Source organism: Mustela nivalis, assembly GCF_964662115.1.
Source record: "Mustela nivalis genome assembly, chromosome: 17".
Taxonomy (NCBI): Eukaryota; Metazoa; Chordata; class Mammalia; order Carnivora; family Mustelidae; genus Mustela; species Mustela nivalis.
This window is the reverse complement of record NC_139036.1, coordinates 46,517,391-46,537,833: the sequence shown is the minus strand read 5'-3', so window position 1 is coordinate 46,537,833 and position 20,443 is coordinate 46,517,391. Positions and strand designations below refer to the sequence as shown.

General features: G+C 34.4%; 1 protein-coding gene across 5 annotated transcripts in view; it reads right to left on the bottom strand.

Moving 5' to 3' along the window:
• The window catches only part of EFCAB3 (EF-hand calcium binding domain 3), a 163,484-nt gene that overhangs the window by 107,774 nt on the left and 35,267 nt on the right, over positions 1-20,443 (bottom strand). For 4 of the 5 annotated variants that reach the window (XM_082706472.1, XM_082706474.1, XM_082706473.1 and 1 more), the window contains 10 exons: positions 16,491-16,544; positions 10,234-10,338; positions 9,558-9,611; positions 9,089-9,193; positions 6,411-6,464; positions 6,020-6,124; positions 4,383-4,436; positions 2,760-2,864; positions 1,883-1,936; positions 466-570 (listed from right to left, as the gene is read on the bottom strand). In XM_082706472.1, coding sequence (XP_082562598.1) covers positions 466-570; positions 1,883-1,936; positions 2,760-2,864; positions 4,383-4,436; positions 6,020-6,124; positions 6,411-6,464; positions 9,089-9,193; positions 9,558-9,611; positions 10,234-10,338; positions 16,491-16,544 — 795 coding nt within the window. The remainder of the gene's footprint in view (positions 1-465; positions 571-1,882; positions 1,937-2,759; positions 2,865-4,382; positions 4,437-6,019; positions 6,125-6,410; positions 6,465-9,088; positions 9,194-9,557; positions 9,612-10,233; positions 10,339-16,490; positions 16,545-20,443) is intronic. The other variant, XM_082706475.1, reaches the window with a different exon arrangement.

Genomic DNA, 20,443 nt, shown 5'->3' with positions numbered 1-20,443 from the left:
CTTAGGGATAACTTTGATTTTTACCCTCCAGAGAACCTGGAACTCTGAGAAAACTCTCAGGGTGCTGTGTCTGACTGAGTGCAAAGCCAGCAACTGGAGGCAAACGCCTTCATGGAATATGAACACATCTTTCTTTCACTTTCTGTGGCTTTTCCTTCTTTCTCCTACTCCTTTCTACTCCTCCCACCCTTTTTTACATCTCTCAGCTTAACTTTTAGTTTTGAAGGCGACAACAATAAAATTTTATACCCAAAGGCAAGAAAATAGAGTTGCTGATTCCCAAAGAAAGAACGAAATTACACTTCCCAAAGGAAGAACGAGGCCATGCTAAAATTTCTTACACTTTCTTTTTGTGGTTGTTTTAAAATTAGAATATGTAATAAATACAGCTTTTTTTTTTTAAGTTGTCTTAAACACAAAGGATCAACTTCCCTTGAAAGCTCTCATAGTATTTGAAAAGCTTACCATCAATTGGAAGACTTTTTACCAGTTCCAGGTATTCTCGAGGTGTGAATTCTATCCCAATATCTTCTAAAATATTTTTCAGATCTTTGACATTAACTTTTTCTCCTTTAAAAAAGAGAAATGGCAACTATAGTTAACACTATTATGTAAGTATTACTAAGTATTAGAGTATTCTAATTATCTAAGTATTCAAAAAATGAAATAAAATTGTCCACATTTATAAATCACCATCTCTGGCTGCCAGATGGAAGACAAAGGTACAGTAAGATCTGCCCAGTGGAGTACAGGGCAGGCAGAGAATTAGGATTTACTCCCTTGACCCTAGGGAAAGACGCACTTTCATAGCGTTGGAGCTAACAAAGCATAATTCTCAGTAAACTGTGGATTTAAGTAATTATTGTCTTGTAAATTAGAATGTAAAGATTAACCTAATATTGCTCTCTGATTGTCCGAAAATTATTAGATTATTTGGCCAGTATCTTAAGTTTTACTTCAAGTATTATTGTGATAATCTAGATGAAGGATTAGCACACTTTTTTTGTAAAGAGACAGATAGTAAATATTTTAGAATTTGCAGGATATAGAGCCTCTGTTGCAGCTACTCAACTCTGCTATTGTAGCACAAAAGCAGCCATTAATAATGCAGTTCCAATAAAACTTTATTTATAAAAAGAGGCAGGGGACTAGATTTTGTGTGTGGCCAGTAGTTTGTTTTACCCTGATACAGATTTTCAGCTTTTCAGTGGTAAAGATCAGAAGCATTATTATTGGTGTTTTAGAGGATATAAGACTTGCTACAGAGAAATGAGGAAAAAATCTAATCCAGGTGACCCAAAGACTGACTCTGGACAACTAGACACAAGCACTTGTAACAACACCCTTGTAACCACCATCTAGGTGGTAACATTCTGGGGGTCTCTCATTGTCTTTTCCAGTCCCTATCCACACTCTTTCTCTAGAGGTTATCACTATCCTGACTTTTTGGACAGGGATTTTTTGCTTTTCTTTACACATTTCTCACAATTATCTTTCAAAAAACAACTTATAGAACCCTTCCATTATTAGGGTTAGGGAACATTGCATATCATTTATGAAATCATTTTTATAGAGGCAAATGAAGCAAAATGAAAGAGTATGTTGTTATATAGGTAATAAAATTACGATTTTTTAAAAAGAAGAAGAGGCAATATAAAATTCAGGGTAGTGTTATCTCAAAAAGTGAGAAGGCATGGTAAAAGGAGAGGGAAGCAACCATGTGTTGATGTAACGATACTGGAAATATTCTGTTATTTTGTTGAGGGGGAGTCATGGAAATTAGTAAAACGCTTATAGATTTATGTGTTCACTGAAAAGACAAGATGGGAAAATGTCATTAAAGAATTAGAATTTTAATCTTTATGATAACTTTTTAACTTGCCTATAACTGCTGTCACATCACTCATTACTTTTTTCAGAGATACATTTCCATCAGCTGTAATACAAAACATAAAAAAGTCAGACATTGACACAAGACAGGAAAGCTGTGACATGGAGCGAAGTGAAAAGCCCATATATTCTATTAAATAATTGTGTTCACCTTAAATTTATATTCCTTGGTTTGAGCACTTGATTCCTTATTAGTAAGGACAATGGCATTTGGCCCATGTCCCTTGAACACAGGGTCTGACTATGACAAACATATTAGCTCCAGTTCTCAGATCTTCAGAGACTTTCTTGTAAGTATGGCAAAAGAAATCATCAATAAAGGTCAATTCGTTTTGGTTTGTTTGTTTTTGGTGAACCTTACATCTAGCCCAAATACTAAGCCAGGGGCTTCATAATCTTCCATCTGTTCACAATAAGCTTTTCTCGAGTGTTTCAACTCCTGTGTCTGTCTCAGTATGGTGGTGACATGGGCTTATTAGATATTTGAGGAAACATTAATGACCTATTAATTCCTATCATGGATATTTTTCTCTCAATTATTTCAGGCTGTCTTAGTTGGGCATTCAGTCATTTCCCCCACTGATCCCATGTTTGTTTCTCTCTACCATCCTCTGGCATGACATCAGCCGTGAATATCCTCTCAGCAGTAATCATTGTGAGTAGGGTGAGAATTTCAGATGAATACAGATGAATTCAGATGAATACAGATGAACACAGGATTTCTTTTTACCTTAAGGCCAAGTTCTTCTTCATAATCTTTAAATATATCTTAAATTCATCAAATCAATCTAGTTCTAAAAGTTCTTATGTATGATCCCAAGATGCTAAGCCCTCCCCTAAAAGGCAAAATAATTGTTTACAAGGCTCACCATCCATAGATTGCTTTTGTAGCACACTTTTAAGCTCCTTATTTTTGAGCTTGAGCCCCATGTTCCCCAGAACTGTGTTCAGGTTATTGACGTTCATCTTCCCTCCTTAGAAAGAGAGGGAGATGTAAGAAAAAAAAACAATAAAGACACAATATGAAAAATATTTCTTGTGCTGATAAGTTAATTCAACTCTCAATAGGCCTGGCTGCTGGTTAGAGTTTTAACTGGAATTACCTTATTGGAAAGTGATTTGGCAATAACTATCATGATTCTTTAAAATGTTCATAACTCTTAGGCCACTAATTCCACTTTTGGGAATGCAGAAAAAGCTATGCAAAAGGGGAAGGGAAATGCTCATTATAATCTTACTTGTAATAAATAAAGAAAGAAAAAGAAAGAAAGAGGGAAGAAAGGAAGGGAGGGAAGGAAGAAGGAAGAGCCATAATTTAAATTTCTATTAACAGGGAATTGGTAAGTAAACCATTATATCTTCATTCCACAGAAAGTGACATAGCCATAGCTGTTACAGAAGGTGATTGCACAGGAAAAAAAATGTTATTTTACAGGGTGAAGTTGTATCATGAAGTCATTTAATATATATGAATTAAAATCATATGCCCAGTAAAAATATACATACATGAATAATGTAAACAATGCATGTGACTCTGACATTCCACAGTCAGCAAGCACATAAATAGAGTGAATCTCAGATGGACAACATCGGTTTATTATTCCATCACGTGCTTTCATTTCCCCTAAACCTATTGTACTGTAACTATCTTAAGTCAATGTGATTCTAATATTGGATGTAGCTTTAATATTGTGGCCCTTAGGTAAATAGGTTAATTGCTTAGCTATAGGGTTAACAGTGTATTCCATCACTGCAAGAAAAAGTGACTATGTTTGACTTATCAAGACTGGTATGTTGGTGTCTTTTATAGAGCCTTCCAATGGAATTTCAGAGCACTTCTGACTCAATGAGATTATTGTTAGTTTAATTATGTAGGGCTTCAGAATATTAAGAATGGTAATGATTAGATAGTAGGATTATAGATGATTATTTTTTCTTTAATTTATATTTAGTGGGCATATAGCACCTTTTATATTGAAAAAAATAGAAGAGGGATGCCTGGATGGCTCAGTCAGTTAAGTGTCTGACTCTCCTTCAGCTCAGTTGTGATCTCAGGGTGATGAGACTGAGCCCCTCATTGGGTTTCATACTGGTAAGGGAGCCTGCTAAGGATTCTCTCTCTTCCTCTCCTTCTCCCTTCCCCTGAACTCTCTTTAAAAAAAAAAGAAAAAATAGAAGAAAACTAACAGTTCACAGCTGAGCATTATGATGCTTATTTTCAGCACTGTAAAGGTTAAGAGTCTAATTGGACCTATCTAAAAGACATAGAAAGACAACTGTGGAGATCATAGAAAGACAATTGTGGAGATCCTTAGGACTGATTCCTTTGAGTCTCACACTGGGATCGAATGTATATAGCACCAAAAAAAAAAAAAAAAAAGACTTTAATATGTAGAAGGAACAGCAGAGAAATCATGATCTAACAACTAGGAAAAAATACAAATACAGAGATTAAAAATCTCATATATTTTCTCATTCTATTTCTTACCCACCTTTGAAGGACTTCAAAGCTGATAGCAATCTGTTCTGAAAAACTTTCTTATCATCTGTAAGAAAAGGCACAGTTCCGGACACAGAATGAGTCACAAATAGAATATAAGGGTCAGAGTTTCTTTTGTGTGACTAACTTTAGAAATCCATCCACTTTCACCTTCAAATCACGATAAAGTTAAGCAATTAAAAATTTCTCACTATGGTACAGAGTTATACATAATGTAGAGGTAAAGCTTGGGTTCAAATTCTTGTTCTGCTGCTGCCTAGCTTTGTGGCCTTACGGAAGAAACTGTGGCCTTTCTGTATCACAATTTCCTCTACTATAAAATGGGCATAAGGTGCCGTCATTTGTGATGTGAGAACGAACTTGGCACATCATTAGGTCTCAATAAATGTTAGCTGCTATTGTTACTAGATCCAGTAATCCATCCACTAATCACACCCCCAATATAAACCCACTAAATCAAAGGGAATCATGCACCCCCATGTTTATAGCAGCATTATTTATAAAAGCCAAATTATGGAAGCTGCCCAAGTATGTAGTGATAGATACATGGATAAAGAAGATGTGGGATATATGTATACTATATTATATATATATGGAATATATATGTTTATTATATAAGTATAATATTATTCAGCCATAAAAAAGAATGAAATGTTGCCATTTGCAATGGCATGGACGGGACTAGAGAGTATTATGCTAAGTGAAATAAGTCAGGCAGAGAAAGACAAATACCATATGATCTCACTCATCTGTGGAATTTAACAACCAAAACAAGCAAAGGAAAAAAAAAGAGAGAGAGAGAAAAAAAACAAACAGGAAACAGACTCTTAACTACAGAGAACCTGCTGTAGGTGTGGTAATGGGTGAAATAGGTGATGGGGATTAAGAAGCATACTTGTGGGCACCTGGGTCACTCAGTTAAGGTCATGAACTTGGGGTCCTGGGATTGAGCCCTGTGTTGGGCCCGTACTCAGCAGAGAGTCTTCTTGTCCTTTTCCCTCTGCTCCTTTCCCTGTTTATGCTCTCTCTCTTTCTCTAATAAATAAATACAATCATAAGAAAAAAAAAGTATACTGGCTGATGTAAAGAATTGTTGAATGACTATCTATATTGTACTATATATGTACATATTATATGACACTGTATGTTAGCGGCATTGGAATTAAAATAAATATTTTATTAAATATTTATAAACTAAACTAAAATAAAATAAAAACTTGATAAAGAAAATAAATTGAGCTTGACAGAGGGAGGTGTTTTCAGAGTTTAGCTCTGGGAGGGATAAGGATTAGGAAAAGGGAATCTCCAGGGGCAATGCAAGGAAAACTGACTCTGGGAGAGAACAGGAATTTATGAAGACTTCTGCAATGTTACTGAGAGAGACAAGATATAAATCCTTTTTCCTCTCCCTTTAAAAATCATTAGTAACATCTTTCCCTAACAATGATTTTGTGGAAAAGGATTCTTTTGACAGCTGGATTTTGTACTTGAATTGGCACAGAGTAACAGACTGTTCACACAGAAGCAAGAGCTGAAGGACGGGTGCCTGAACATATGTCACTTTAAAGTATAAACATCACAAGCAGAACCTTAAAACCAAACTTTCTGGAGGTTGCAGATGCAGCTCACCATCAACCGGTAGTGATTTTTGTAGATCAAGACATTCCTTATCATTGACTTCTATCCCCATGTCTCCAAGAATGTTTTTTAGATCAGTGGCATCAACCTTTTCTCCTTTAAAAATAGAATGTTTATAGGTGAAAATTTTAGAAATTAATAACTCAATATTATGGAGGTTCAAAACTTCTAAGTTCTTGACCTATATGATACGTATTTTTTAAATATATTTAAAATAGCTTTTATTGCAGGGTATGTGCTTTGGTGAGTGCTGTGAAGTGTGTAAACCTGGTGATTCACAGACCTGTACCCCTGGGGATAAAAATATCTGTTTATTAAAAATAAATAAATAAAAATATAATTTATTATGAGGCATTAGGGTTTCAGTGTTATAGAAACTCACCTGTAAAATCTTTCATTTTCAGTGTCACATTTTCCAGATCAACCTTCCCATCAACTGTAAAACAGAGCAAAGACAAAGAATGAGACTGTTCCTTCTGCTTTCTCTACCTATGACACCTGTCCCCCAAGTAGAATGTTGATATCATCTTGAATTTTAGTTCTAGATTATTAATTTTTCATCATACTTACTTGTATAAGGTAAGTTTTAAAATATTTATTTATTTTTATTTTTTAATTAATTAATTAATTTTCATCATAACAGTATTAATTGTTTTTGCACCACATCCAGTGCTCCATGCAATTCGTGCCCTCTCTAAACCCACCACCTGGTTCCCCCAACCTCTCACCCCTTGCCGCTTCAAACCCCTCAGATTGTTTTTCAGAGTCCATAGTCTCTCATGGTTCACCTCCCCTTCCAATTTCCCCCAACTCCCTTCTCTCTAACTCCCCTTGTCTTCCATGCTATTTGTTATGCTCCACAAATTAGTGAAACCATATGATAATTGAGTCTCTCTGCTTGACTTATTTCACTCAGCATAATCTCTTCCAGTCCTGTCCATGTTGCTACAAAAGTTGGGTATTCATCCTTTCTGATGGAGGCATAATACTCCATAGTGTATATGGACCACATCTTCCTTATCCATTCGTCCACTGAAGGGCATCTTGGTTCTTTCCACAGTTCAGCGACCGTGGCCATTGCTGCTATAAACATTGGGGTACAGATGGCCCTTCTTTTGACCACATCTGTATCTTTGGGGGCAATACCCAGTAGTGCAATTGTAGGGTCATAGGGAAGCTCTATTTTTAATTTCTTGAGGAATCTCCACACTGTTCTCCAAAGTGGCTGGACCAACTTGCATTCCCACCAACAGTGTAAAAGGGTTCCCCTTTCTCCACATCCCCTCCATCACATGTTGTTTCCTGTCTTGCTAATTTTGGCCATTCTAACTGGTGTAAGGTGATATCTCAATGTGGTTTTAATTTGAATCTCCCTGATGGCTAGTGATGATGAGCATTTTTTCATGTGTCTGATAGCCATTTGTATGTCTTCATTGGAGAAGTGTCTGTTCATAACTTCTGCCCATTTTTTGATATGATTATCCATTCTTTTCTGGAATTAAATATTGGTTTGGAAACCTATTACCTCCCTTCCTAATCTATTACATGCTTTCTAACATCTGTATGTTTTAAGAATTTCTATTTTTCCTCAATAAGTAAACTAAGAATTACTTCACTGTAGAATATTCTGGATCAACATTTTCTGGAACTGGTGTTGTGTCTTTGACCTGCCTTCATTCCTTCATTTTAGAAAACTTTTCTTTTTTTCCTTAAACTAGATTTGATTTAAAAAATTTTTTATTTGCTATATTCTCTATTTTAAATATATTTGATATTCTTATGTTGGTTCACTTTGTGAATTATCCATATATACTAGATTTTTTAGAGAGAGAGAGAGAGAGAAGTTATCTATACAATTTGCTTCACTCTAGATCTGGGCATTTTAGTGATTTTACCTGGATTTTACCAGGTTAATTTCTGAGGGAGGAGAAAGGCTAAGAGGAGTCTAATTGTGTTATACTACTGTTTGTACTAAAAAAAATCTTTTATCTCCTTAGTTGTCCTTATTAAACATTTATGGCATTAGACTGGCCTCCTTTTATTATTTGATTGGTGATGATTTCCTTTGCTGATTTTTTACTTTTTTGTTCTTGTTGTTCACTTTGTTAGATATTGGAGGAAAGAAAAACTAGACAGATTTTGGTTTCTTTATCATCTTAAACTGGAGTCCTCTGGATCAGTAAGCATTAAAGTAAACAGTTCCTTAAAGATCTGAAAGAATTTATTCTTAAAACTCTCTGGGTCTGTTACCCTTTGTTAGAGTGGGGGGTGCTGGTGGGAAATTGACAGATGTAATTATTTGATAGTTTTTTTCAACTGTCATTATTGGCCTATTCATATTTTTCACTTCTTCTTTGGTCAATATTGGTAATTTATTTCTTTTACTTTGGAAAAATGTTCATTTATTAATATAATTAACATCTTAATTTCATGTTATACATAATACCTTATTATAATAATATTATTTTACTCCATATCCACAATTATATCTCTTGAAATTCTTATTGTGTTTCCCTCTATCCCTTTCTAGTCTTTCTGACTATATCTGAACAACCAAGTCTAATCATTCTTCATCATAGACTGTTCTTTTACTCAGTTTAATGTTTCTTTTGAATGTTTCACATTCTATTTTTCTTTTCTTCTTCCTGCTTTGACCTAAGAATGGTTTTTCAGAACTCTCACTAATTTTCATTATTCATAGAATACTCTGTTAATGAGGAGTCTGATATGCTTTCATTTGAGACCTACATTCAGCTACATGCTTTTAAAAATGTTCTGTTGAGGGGTGTCTGGGTGGTTCAGCCAGTTAAGTGGCTGCCTTCAGCTCTGGTCACGATCCAGATGTGTTGGGAGTGAGCCCTAAGTCAGACTCCCTGCTCAGTGGGGAGCTTGCTTCTTCCCCTCCTCAGGACCCTCCCCCCAGTTTGTGCTCTCTCTCAAATAAATAAATAAAATCTTTTAAAAAAATATCCTGTTGGTAGTAAATACTATCATTGTTCTATTGATACTCTCAAATCCAAGCTGTCCTAAAGGGAATATATTTTTATGTACAATGCTCACCATCAACTGGTAGGTTTTGTGAAAAATCTTCAAGTTCTTTATGTGAAAGCTCAATCCCCATATTTTTCAGAAATGTGTCCAGGTTATTCATATCAACCTTTCCTCCTTAGGAGAGACAAAGATCATAAAAACAACCAAGGATGTGGAAAAATTCCTTATTAGTTCATGTATATTATGGTTCTAACTTTACACATGAAGACATTAAAGCCCAGTAAGTGTACAAGGAGGATCAGCATTAAAACTAGATGTAAAGTCTCATTGTTTGATTGTATCTTTTGTTCATATCAACATAGTACAAGTTCTAAAAGGGCTGGGTAATTTTCCAGGACTTTATGGCACATATAACATATCCATAAATATTAGAAAATACATACATAAAATTTTTAATGTAATAAAAATAAATTAATGTATATGAAAAATAAGAGAATATCTCAGATTTATCTGCTTTTTCATTATATTTCTCACTCACTTTTAAGAGTCTTCACACCATCCAGCAACCTTTTTTGGTATACCTTCCCTTCAGCTGTAAGAAAAGGCATAATTCAGGTGAGAGAAAAATAGTAAGGGAGAGTCACCGAAACAATAAGTATCCTACAATTCTTTCCCTAACTCCATAATTTCAAAAAGATAGACTTGTTAATAATTTTTCTGAAATTTACATGGTTTATTCTCAAATAATAATAAAGTTTCTTTGGAGAAAGATTTTAATGAGGCAAATTTATTCACTCTTGCATTAAAGGCAAGGATTATGGCTTAAAACTTATAAAGCATATATCTCATTTGATTAACGTTTATCGCTGGTTTCTTTCCTTACACTCTTTATTCTTCCATTTCTATATCTTTCCACTCTCAGGAGTATTAATGGAACCAAGAACAACAATAATATACGTTATTGGCAGGATTAAGTGAGAGAGCTATTGCCCACCATAATAAAAACTAAATGACCCAAATTTTCTTTGGCAAAAATCAAATAATTAAAAAGAAAGTTGCATTCTAGAAAAAAAAATTTTTTAAAATGATTTTTTTTTTTTAAAAAAAGAAAACAAAACAACCTGGTAACAATCTGGTATCATTTTAGAAGAAAATCCTACAGTCAAGCATTCTAAAGCTCCTTGAAGTATACACAGTATATTTTAAATCCTTACCATCAAGTGGTAGAGTTTTTACAAAATTAAAGTATTCCTTGTCTGTGACTTCCACTTTCATGTCTTTCAGAACATCATATACATCACTGACATCTATATGCTCACCTAGAAAAGTCAGAAATTGTGACGAAGAAGAATTTGCGAAGAACACAAAAATAGTGAGTTATTACAATCAAATGCTGTTAACTAGCAATATTTTCACTCATGTGCCATTAAGACAACTTCATGGGTAGTTAAAAATCATGTATTCTATAACAAACAAAAAATTAAAATTATCACCTTGAGTGATTATATAAATAAATAAAAAAACAAAACATTAATAATTTGGGTCTTTCCTTCACAAAATAGAAATGGAGGTTGTTTTCCTGATAGTTTGAAATTATAACAATGTTAGGAGCAGTAGAATATTAGGCACATAAGTCTAGAAAGGTACCTAGATTGTATGCCTATATGAATATAATATATATATAAATGCACATAGTTGATGCTTATTAGAAATTGTTCCAAAAATAGGGTCTTGGGCTTCCCCAATAATTTTTGTTTTGTATTATTTTTATGGTAATCTTTTGATTATTATAAATAGTTTTATACTTTTGTAACTTTAGAAAGGAAAACCAATTTTGGTTTAATTAAGTTTTTTGGTTTAAATCAGTGGAAAGTGAATCTCTGAAAGCTTACTGTCTAGAATCCTAAACTTTCAATCAATAAATTAGGTATGTTGCATATTTCAAATGTATATGTCTAGTATGGATATTTCTTTTTATTTATTCTGCTTAGGAGTCATTTAGCTTCTTTAGATTGGCACTATTTATTTGTTCTGGGAAGTTCTTTTCAAATATTGCTCTATTTTGCTCTCTTTATCTTTTCCTCCTGGATTTCTAGATATATGTTAGATTTTCTTATCTATCCTTGGTGTCTCATAACCTCTCTTTCATAGTTTACATTTCTTTGTCTTTCTGGCTATATACATTGTAATTTCTTAAGTTCCTTAGTTGTTTCTTCAGCTGTTTATAAATTACTGTTAAAATCTTAAAATGTTTTAAATTTTTATTATTTTCATTTCTCAAAGTCTATTTGGTTCTTTATCAAATCCGCTTGCTCTTTACTCAAATGTACTCAAGCCTCTCTTTTAATTATTAAATTAAATTAAGCATGATTATTTAATAATTTTTGGTCTGATAATTTCAAAATCTAAAATCTTCACTGATCTGATTTTGCTAAAGGTTGTTCATGACAGGTATCTTACTCATAGTGTTTCATTTCCGTATATATTTAATAATTTTAAACGATGAACTGCTCTTTACGTGAAATTCTTTGTTTTGAGAAGAGTATCCTTATCCTTCAAGACAGGAGTCAGACTGATTCATTCTTCCCTTTTTTTTTTTTTAAGATTTTATTTATTTATTTGACAGACAGAGATCACAAGTAGGCAGAGAGAGAGAGGGAAGCAAGCTCCCTGCTGAGCAGAGAGCCCGATGTGGGGCTTGATCCCAGGACCCTGGATCATGACTGGAGCTGAAGGCAGAGGCTTCAACCCACTGAGCCACCCAGGCACCCCAGACTGATTCATTCTGATGTGCATGAGGTTAGGCCAAGCTTCAGAAGCATTAGCACATTGTATCAATAGTATTCATTAAAAGACTCATTGCAAGAGATTCTTAATCTCCCAAAACAAACTGAGGGTGGCTGGGTGGGGTGGATGGGTTGTGGACATTGGGGAGGGTATGTGCTATGGTGAGTGCTGTGAAATGTGCAAGCCTGATAATTCACAGACCTGTATCCCTGGGGCAAATAATATATTATGTGTTAATAAAATTTATTTTAAATTAAAAAATAAATAAAAGACCCGTTACTTATTACAGCTTATCCCTTAAATCAGTAGCCTTGGCTATATCCTTTTTGCTTCAGAGCAATTGCAGTTTCTAAATTGCTAGGCAAAGCTTCTTCAATCTTAAATTTAGATCATATTTAAATCTGAGGATAGTATATAAAATTACAATCTCTATTGTTAACTGAAAATATCCAATTTTTTTTTTACCAATTAGTTACTAATTATGGAATATTGCTACTTTCTCCCCATACTATTATCCATTGGTATAACACTCTCAATCAGTGACTCTATTACCTTTAGCCTATGAAGAAGATTTCTACTTCTATAATTATAATTTCCATAATTGTATTTCTGTATTTCAATAAGTGTCCATGTCCTAAACAGATCTTTTGGGTATTCGAGTCCCACACTGACTTAATATTGTTGATGGGTCTTATCTTAATAGTGAAAAGGGACCATAGTAGGTTAAAGATGCAATAATTAGTTTAGTTTTTCTTGAAAGATATAAGTCCTTCAGATATAAGGTTGGTTCAAGTGACTGAAAAATGGCCCTTTCTAGAGATTTCAAATTGGTAAAACTAAATGATAGATGATATACTTTTATAGTAATTATTACTTGGTGCTTTGATTTTGGTCAAAGAAATGCTGTCTTAAAGGTAAAAAAGCCCACAGTAAAACAGATGGTATAATGACTAGAGATAATGCTTCAGCAGATCTTACTAAATAGACTGCACAGAAAAGAGTTAACATAGCAGGCCTGAGGCTGCTACCTTTAGAAGAGACTGCCTGCTATTTGTACTTGGCTGGTATCTGGGAACTTGGATTTCAGAATGTTTCCTCTAATACCAACTGAAAACGCTAATTCACTGTGCCTAAACTTGTGCAAACAATGTGATTTCTGGTGAATACCTGTTTTTCTTCCCGGAGTCTGGTATATTGATAGCTGATAGGCAGAGGGTGCCTATGTGAATAGCCCTAAAAAAAAAAACCTTGGGGACTGAGACTCCAACAGGCTTTCCAGGGCATCCGTGTATAACTACATTTTTGCTGCTGGAAGTAAGGTATGTTACGTGTAACCCCTCATAAGAAGGAGAGCATAGGAAGTCTGCACATGGATTCTTCTAGAAGCTTCCTATATATTTTCTTCTTACTGATCCAAGCTATGTCTTTGGTGTTCACTCTTTGTATCATATAGTAGTATGGGTTTTGAGAAATGCAATGTTATGTAGTCACCATTACGGTAACATACGGAATAATTTCACTGACCTACAGTTCTGTTGTGGCCCTTATAACTCATCTCCCTATGCCTCCCTATGCCTATGCCACCTATGCTACCTATGCCACCCCCCAAACTCCTGGCAACCACTGACTTTTCCACATCTTTCCACAGATTGATAGCTCATTTCTTTTTAACCACTGAATAATATTTCATTATATGGTTATACAAAGTTTGTTTATCCATTCTTCTATTCAAGGACATCTTATTTGCTTGAAAATTTTGGCAATTATAAATAAAGCTGCTACAAACATTTGTGTGCAGGTTTTGTGTTCACATGTTTTCAACTTATTTGGGTAAATACCTAATTTGTGGTTATTAGATCTTATGAAAAGAGTAGGTTTAGCCTTGTAAGAAACTGCCAAATTGTCTTCCAAAGTGACTGTACCATTTTGCATTCCTCTTGCTGGCCATTTTAATAGGTGTGTAGTGCTCTCTCATTATTTTAATTTGCAATTCTCTAATGACATGTGATGTTGAACATCTTTTCATATCCTTATCCGCCATTTGTATATCTTCTTTGGTGAGCTGAATATTCAGAGCTTTTGCTCACTTTTTAATTAGCTTGTTTCCTCATTGTTGAGTTTTAAGAATTCTTTGAATATTTTTGATATAAGCCCCTTATCAGATATGTGTTTTGCAAATATTTCCTGCCAGCCTGTGGTTTATCTTCTCATTTTTTAAAAATTAACATTCTTTTTGAAGGACCTTTTATAGATAAGAAAAACAAGTATAGGATCAGATTCAAAGACTCCATTATAGAAGCACAAAATTTGACCTCAATTTTGTAAAGAAATAATTGGAATGGTCAGGTTATAATATCCATAAGGGTAAGATCTGGCAAAGCCAAGATTGCTATCTGGTTGCATCAGATAATATTTCAAATTGACATTTGCCAGAATCTTACATAAAACATCCCATCACTATAGGATCATATTTTCCACATTATTAAACACTGATTAAGATATTTTATATTATACTAGAGAGTATGAATTGGTATTTATGCCTCATCTGAAATCAAAATAATTATGGAAAATCTGTAACTTTGAGCCCTGGATTAGAATCACACTCTAAGGAACCCTCTGGGCATATCTGAATGGATTTTATATAGTTGCTTCTCTCTGAGTTATGAATATATACTAATAATATTATGTTTATTTTCTGGATGGGTTGAAACACTCTTTCATCAAAAATCCATAGCACTCATACTGGCCAACAAACTTTGGATATCCTGCTACCTATTTAGAGCATTCCATCTTATCTGTTCAATTACAGGGCAATATTCTTCATTTTTGTAATTATTAATAATTATACAAGAATTATATAATATATAGTAATAATTGTATAATATATAATAATAATTGTCCATCATTTAAAACTTCACTGTATTTTGAACACCAAAACTTCTGGAAAAATGGAAGAGATATTATCAGAATTGCAAAATTATATTAGAGACTTAAATTGAGGTTCCACAGAGTGTCCAGGAAGCAGGTGGTTCATATAAGTCACCTGTGGACCCAAGGTCCAAGATCCTCAGAACAAGTGGAAAACTGCATGAAGTAGAGAGCTTCCATCCAAGAACGTGAGAATAAGAATACACTGACTGTCAGTGCTTTGTGTATTTTTCATGTATTTTTATTCATTATTTTTGTCATATCTTTTCTTTTTATTATTTAGTATTATACACTTCTGACTTAGCCTATCATGATCTCCCTTACTTCTACCAATAACTTACTGAGGTTTAAGTTTTACTAGAGACAATCACTTTGCTAGAGTTAGGACAATACTAACTCTATAACTCAGTCTTTTACTAGAAAATCAATTTAAAGAATTACTGTAGGGCTAATTGAAAATTTATGTGTATGAATTGTGTATGGCTTTCCAATGTTCTCAGTGGATCCTGTCTTCTTAGTCCAAAGGGATAAAAACTTTTCTGGGGAAATAAATAATATCTGGTGGAAGAGATTCCTAAGTATAATGTATTTTATCCATAGTAATAAAAAAATTTGTAATTGACTTAGCATATAATATAGTTCACACCCTATCATTCAGTACAATAAGCCAGTTAAAATTTCCTAGATAAACAACAGAATTGCTTTGAATTTTCTTTTGACCGACTACAGGAGGGTGCGCACCTTTTTAAATAATGCATATTGTATTTCAATACACACTACAGATCTAATTTATCTAAGAAAAGACAACTTGGGTATGTAAAATAGACTTAAGGCATTATAGGAACTGCTTCTTTCAGGCCTGAGAAATACTGGACCATGATTCTAGAGTGCTTTCCATTTCCTTCTTATAATACCTTCAGCTAGTTTTGTTTGTCTCACAGCTATTTGAAGTCTGCTTTTCAGAGTCTTAAATGCTTCTGTGTAAAAAAAAAAAAATGCTTCTGTGTAGCCAGTGTATGAACAAATAATTAAACAAATGATTCAAAGACAAAACCAGTATAAAATTATCCTGACATTCAGATGTCAGCTCCTCTGAAGGAAAATCTATAATAGTGAAGGTCTGGACAGTTCTTGATGACCTTGCCTGTGCTTTTGGTTGAGTGAGGATCAAAAGGTGGAATGAAGAATAAAAACATTCCCACATTATTAAGAAAAGGCTGTTGCCATGGCTATAAGAGAATATCAAATGAATATAAATTATGAAAAACAAAACAAAATGTCTGTACAGTGCCATCTTCCATTGCTACGAGAACAACAAAGACCTAAGGTCACCTCTTATATTATGCAGAGTTAATATCAGACTTAAAAATATAACATTGTCTGTTATTTATAATAAAAGGCATGTCTTTATAATGTTAGAGGAAAATACTACATATGATAATGTAAGGCTAATATCATTGTCCAAGAAATTATATTGTTGATGATTTATTCAAATAATTATGGCTACATATAATATCTCAGTTATAACCTAAATCTTGAAATTTTCTGTCTTATGCAAAGACCTAGTACCTCTGTTGCAAAAGCACAGATTATTAAAAAAATCACATATTATTAAAGCAGGTAGAAATGTTTAATTAGTTAATTAATAAAAATGTTTAATTAATAAGGGGTAAAATGGTGAAATTAACAAGGGACTAAAGGGATGGTGGAAAATATCATTAAAACTGTGTAAAGAATTAAGTTATTTTTCACTTACCTAAAGCAGTTCTCAATTCTTCCATCAATGTATTTAGTTTGACCTTCCCTTTATCTATAAGTTAAGACAAAATTTACACACTGGTAATCCAAACTCCAAAAAAAAGCAAAAAGCATAAAATACTTAAATTATGAAGTAGAGTCCAGATGAAAGCTTTCACTATATCTTGTCCTTCTTAAATTTATAATTCTTGGATTTTAATAATAGATAGCTCCATTATCTCCCAGGGGCACTTTGAATCATGAAGTCTCTCTTAGGAAAAATGTTCTCTCAAGTCTTTTGGATTCATTCTATTTCTAACTCCATGTTTCTCTAGGATTGGTTGATAACACATGATTGGTATACATTTAAAACCATTGTTTAAACCATAAGAAACTCTTAATCTCAGAAAACAAACTGAGGGTTGCTGGAGGGGTAGGAGTTAGGAGGAATGAGATGTTTAGGTGATGGACACTGAGGACGGTATGTGCTATGGTGAGTGCAGTGAATTGTGTAATACTGATGAATCACAGACCTGTACCTCTGAAACAAATAATACATTATATGTTAATAAAAATAAAACTACTGTTTATGGTATTATGCTATTTTCTTTCACTGGAGAAAGACCAAGAATCCCAGGAAAAGGAGCAATGAAGAGCACAGTGTGTGGTAAACTAAAAGCTTTCAAATTTTGCTTGAGGGAAAAAATGCCATGTAGGGAGTGGAAAGATGAGTTGAAAGAGATTGGTTGGAGCTAACATTTTAGACCTTGGGTTTAGACTGCCTGGAGTCGGAATAGAGCCGTGAAAGAAAAAAGTAAAAATCCCGGCTCCACAAAATTTACATTAATTTTGTTTTATTTATGGCTGTATTCCTAAGGCTGAAACAGAGCCTGCTAGGTGTTAGGTGTTCAATAGGTATTGTCACATGAATGAATAAATTAATTTATCATAAAAGTGCCAATGCTGTTGCATATTGCAAGACTCAATGCATGTAAGTTGTGAAGGGTCACTGAAAGGTTTTAACTGGAAGAATTACAAGGTCAGATTTTCACTCTAGTGAAGTCATCTTGTGAGTGTGTGTAGAATGAATTTAAGGCAATGGGACCAGTGGGTGTTATACTAGTCAGGAGCCTTCTGTAGTAGTGTAAGCAAAGAATGATGAGGATTAAGAGTAGCATAGCAAAAAAAAAAAAAAAAAAAAAAAAAAAAGAGTAGCATAGCAAACAGAGATAGATTGGGGATATTCTTTTTTTTTTTTTTAAGATTTTATGTATTTATTTGACAGAGAGAAATCACAAGTAGATGGAGAGGCAGGCAGAGAGAGAGAGGGAAGCAGGCTCCCTGCTGAGCAGAGAGCCCCATGCGGGACTCGATCCCAGGACACTGAGATCATGACCTGAGCCGAAGGCAGCGGCTTAACCCACTCAGCCACCCAGGCGCCCCATTGGGGATATTCTTAAGAGGAAAAATGAAGGAACATGAGAAGTTAAAGATAATTTCTGGATTATTTCATGGGTAAGAAGTGTGGGTGGATAAAAGTGGCAGAAAAATAAAAAAAATAAAGAATTGGGAATTTAACAGGGAAAATAGTTTACTTTTTATATGTTGAATTCAGATTTCCATTGGGAAATCTACATCTCAACAGAGATTTGTTGATATAGGAGATCTCTTAATTGACCTCCCTTTAACTACCCTGATGGCCTGAACTATATTCATTATTTCTACTGTAAAACATTCATACTGATGCTGATGGCATGCTATACTTATGAAAAACAAAAGCTATACTTTTAGTAAGCCAACACATTTGTGTTCCTATGGGTTAAGTTGTTGAGCTTGTTTCCAGGTTTGTTTATAAAGAGTTGTACTTATTAAATTGATAATTTAATCATTATATAAACTGATGAACTATAAATGGAAAAGGGAGTTATTACCATAAAAGCAAATTTGAATGATTTGAGAATTTTATGTAAAGCTGAATTTGGTGTGGATAAATAACTGTAAAAAGATTAGACTATAAAGAACTTAGTAAACTCAACAACCAAAGAACAAATAATCCAATCAAGAAATGGGCAGAGGACATGAACAGACATTTCTGCAAAGAAGACATCCAGATGGCCAACAGACACATGAAAAAGTGCTCCATATCACTCGGCATCAGGGAAATACAAATCAAAACCACAATGAGATATCACCTCACACCAGTCAGAATGGCTAAAATCAACAAGTCAGTCTACGGCCATACCACCCTGAACGCGCCCGATCTTGTCTAAAATCAACAAGTCAGGAAATGACAGATGCTGGCGAGGATGCGGAGAAAGGGGAACCCTCCTCCACTGTTGGTGGGAATGCAAGCTGGTGCAGCCACTCTGGAAAACAGCATGGAGGTTCCTCAAAATGTTGAAAATAGAACTGCCCTATGACCCAGCAATTGCACTATTGGGTATTTACCCTAAAGATACAAACGTAGTGATCCAAAGGGGCACGTGCACCCAAATATTTATAGCAGCAATGTCCACAATAGCCAAACTATGGAAAGGACCTAGATGTCCATCAACAGATGAATGGATCAAGAAGATGTGGTATATATACACAATGGAATACTATGCAGCCATCAAAAGAAATAAAATCTTACCATTTGCGACAACATGAATGGAACTAGAGTGTATCATGCCTAACGAAATAAGTCAAGCAGAGAAAGACAACTATCATATGATCTCCCTGATATGAGGAAGTGGTGATACAACATGGGGGCTTAAATTAATATTGTTAAGATGTCTGTATTACCAAAAGTTATTTATAGATTCAATCAAATTCCTAATCAGAAGAATAAATGAAACAAGATGGGAATGGGAGGGAGACAAACCATAAGTGACTCTTAATCTCACAAAACAAACTGAGGGTTGCTGGGGGGAGGGGGTTTGGGAGAAGGGGGTGGGATTATGGACATTGGGGAGGGTATGTGCTTTGGTGAGTGCTGTGAAGTGTGTAAACCTGGTGATTCACAGACCTGTACCCCTGAGGATAAAAATATATGTTTATAAAAAATAAAAAATTAAAAAAAAAGACTAGACTATGGACTCTAAAAAACAATCTGAGGGGTTTGAAGTGGTCGGGGGGTGGAAGGTTGGGGTACCAGGTAGTGGATATTATAGAGGGCACGGATTGAATGGAGCACTGGATGTGGTGAAAAAATAATGATACTGTTATGCTGAAAATAAATAAAAAATAAATTAAAAAAAAAAGACTGGGGAAAGAATGAAAATCTAGATGGATTCTGACAGAAATTTCTGCTCAACTTCTAAAAAAAGTACTTTGCTCCACTTAAGAGAAACTGAAAATGAGAGTGTATTTCAGATGACAAAGGAGTATTTTTGCACAAGAAAATCTTCAAATAGTATGGCTACATTAAGCTAAAATGTAGTCCCCTTTTTTCATGGAAAGAAAACATGCATAATACATATATATCATTTTTATTATTCCTTACTCTAATGGGGTTTTTAGAGTATCTGATCAAATACTTGCCCCCATTATGCTACATAAAAAGACCTTACTTTCCTAGCCCGAAATGCATGAAATAATTATAGGTTTGAGATAAATGATTTGAAATCTTAAATACATATGATTAATTGGAATCAGCCAGGAAGAGTGTAGAAAGAACAATACTTTGAAAATAGAACTGTTATATTACTATGATTTAAGCCAGTGATTTTTTTCAGGTTTTATTTATTTATTTGACAGAGAGAGAGATCACAAGTAGGCAGACAGGCAGGCGGGGGTGGGGGGAGCAGGCTTTCTGCTGAGCAGAGAGCCCGACTCAGGGCTTCATCCCAGGACCCTGAGATCATGACCTGAGCCGAAAGCAGAGGCTTAACCCACTGAGCCACCCACGAACCCCTAAGCCAGTGATTTTCAAATTTTTTACTGTAAGTCACACTAGGAACTCTAAACACACACACACACACAATTGATTAT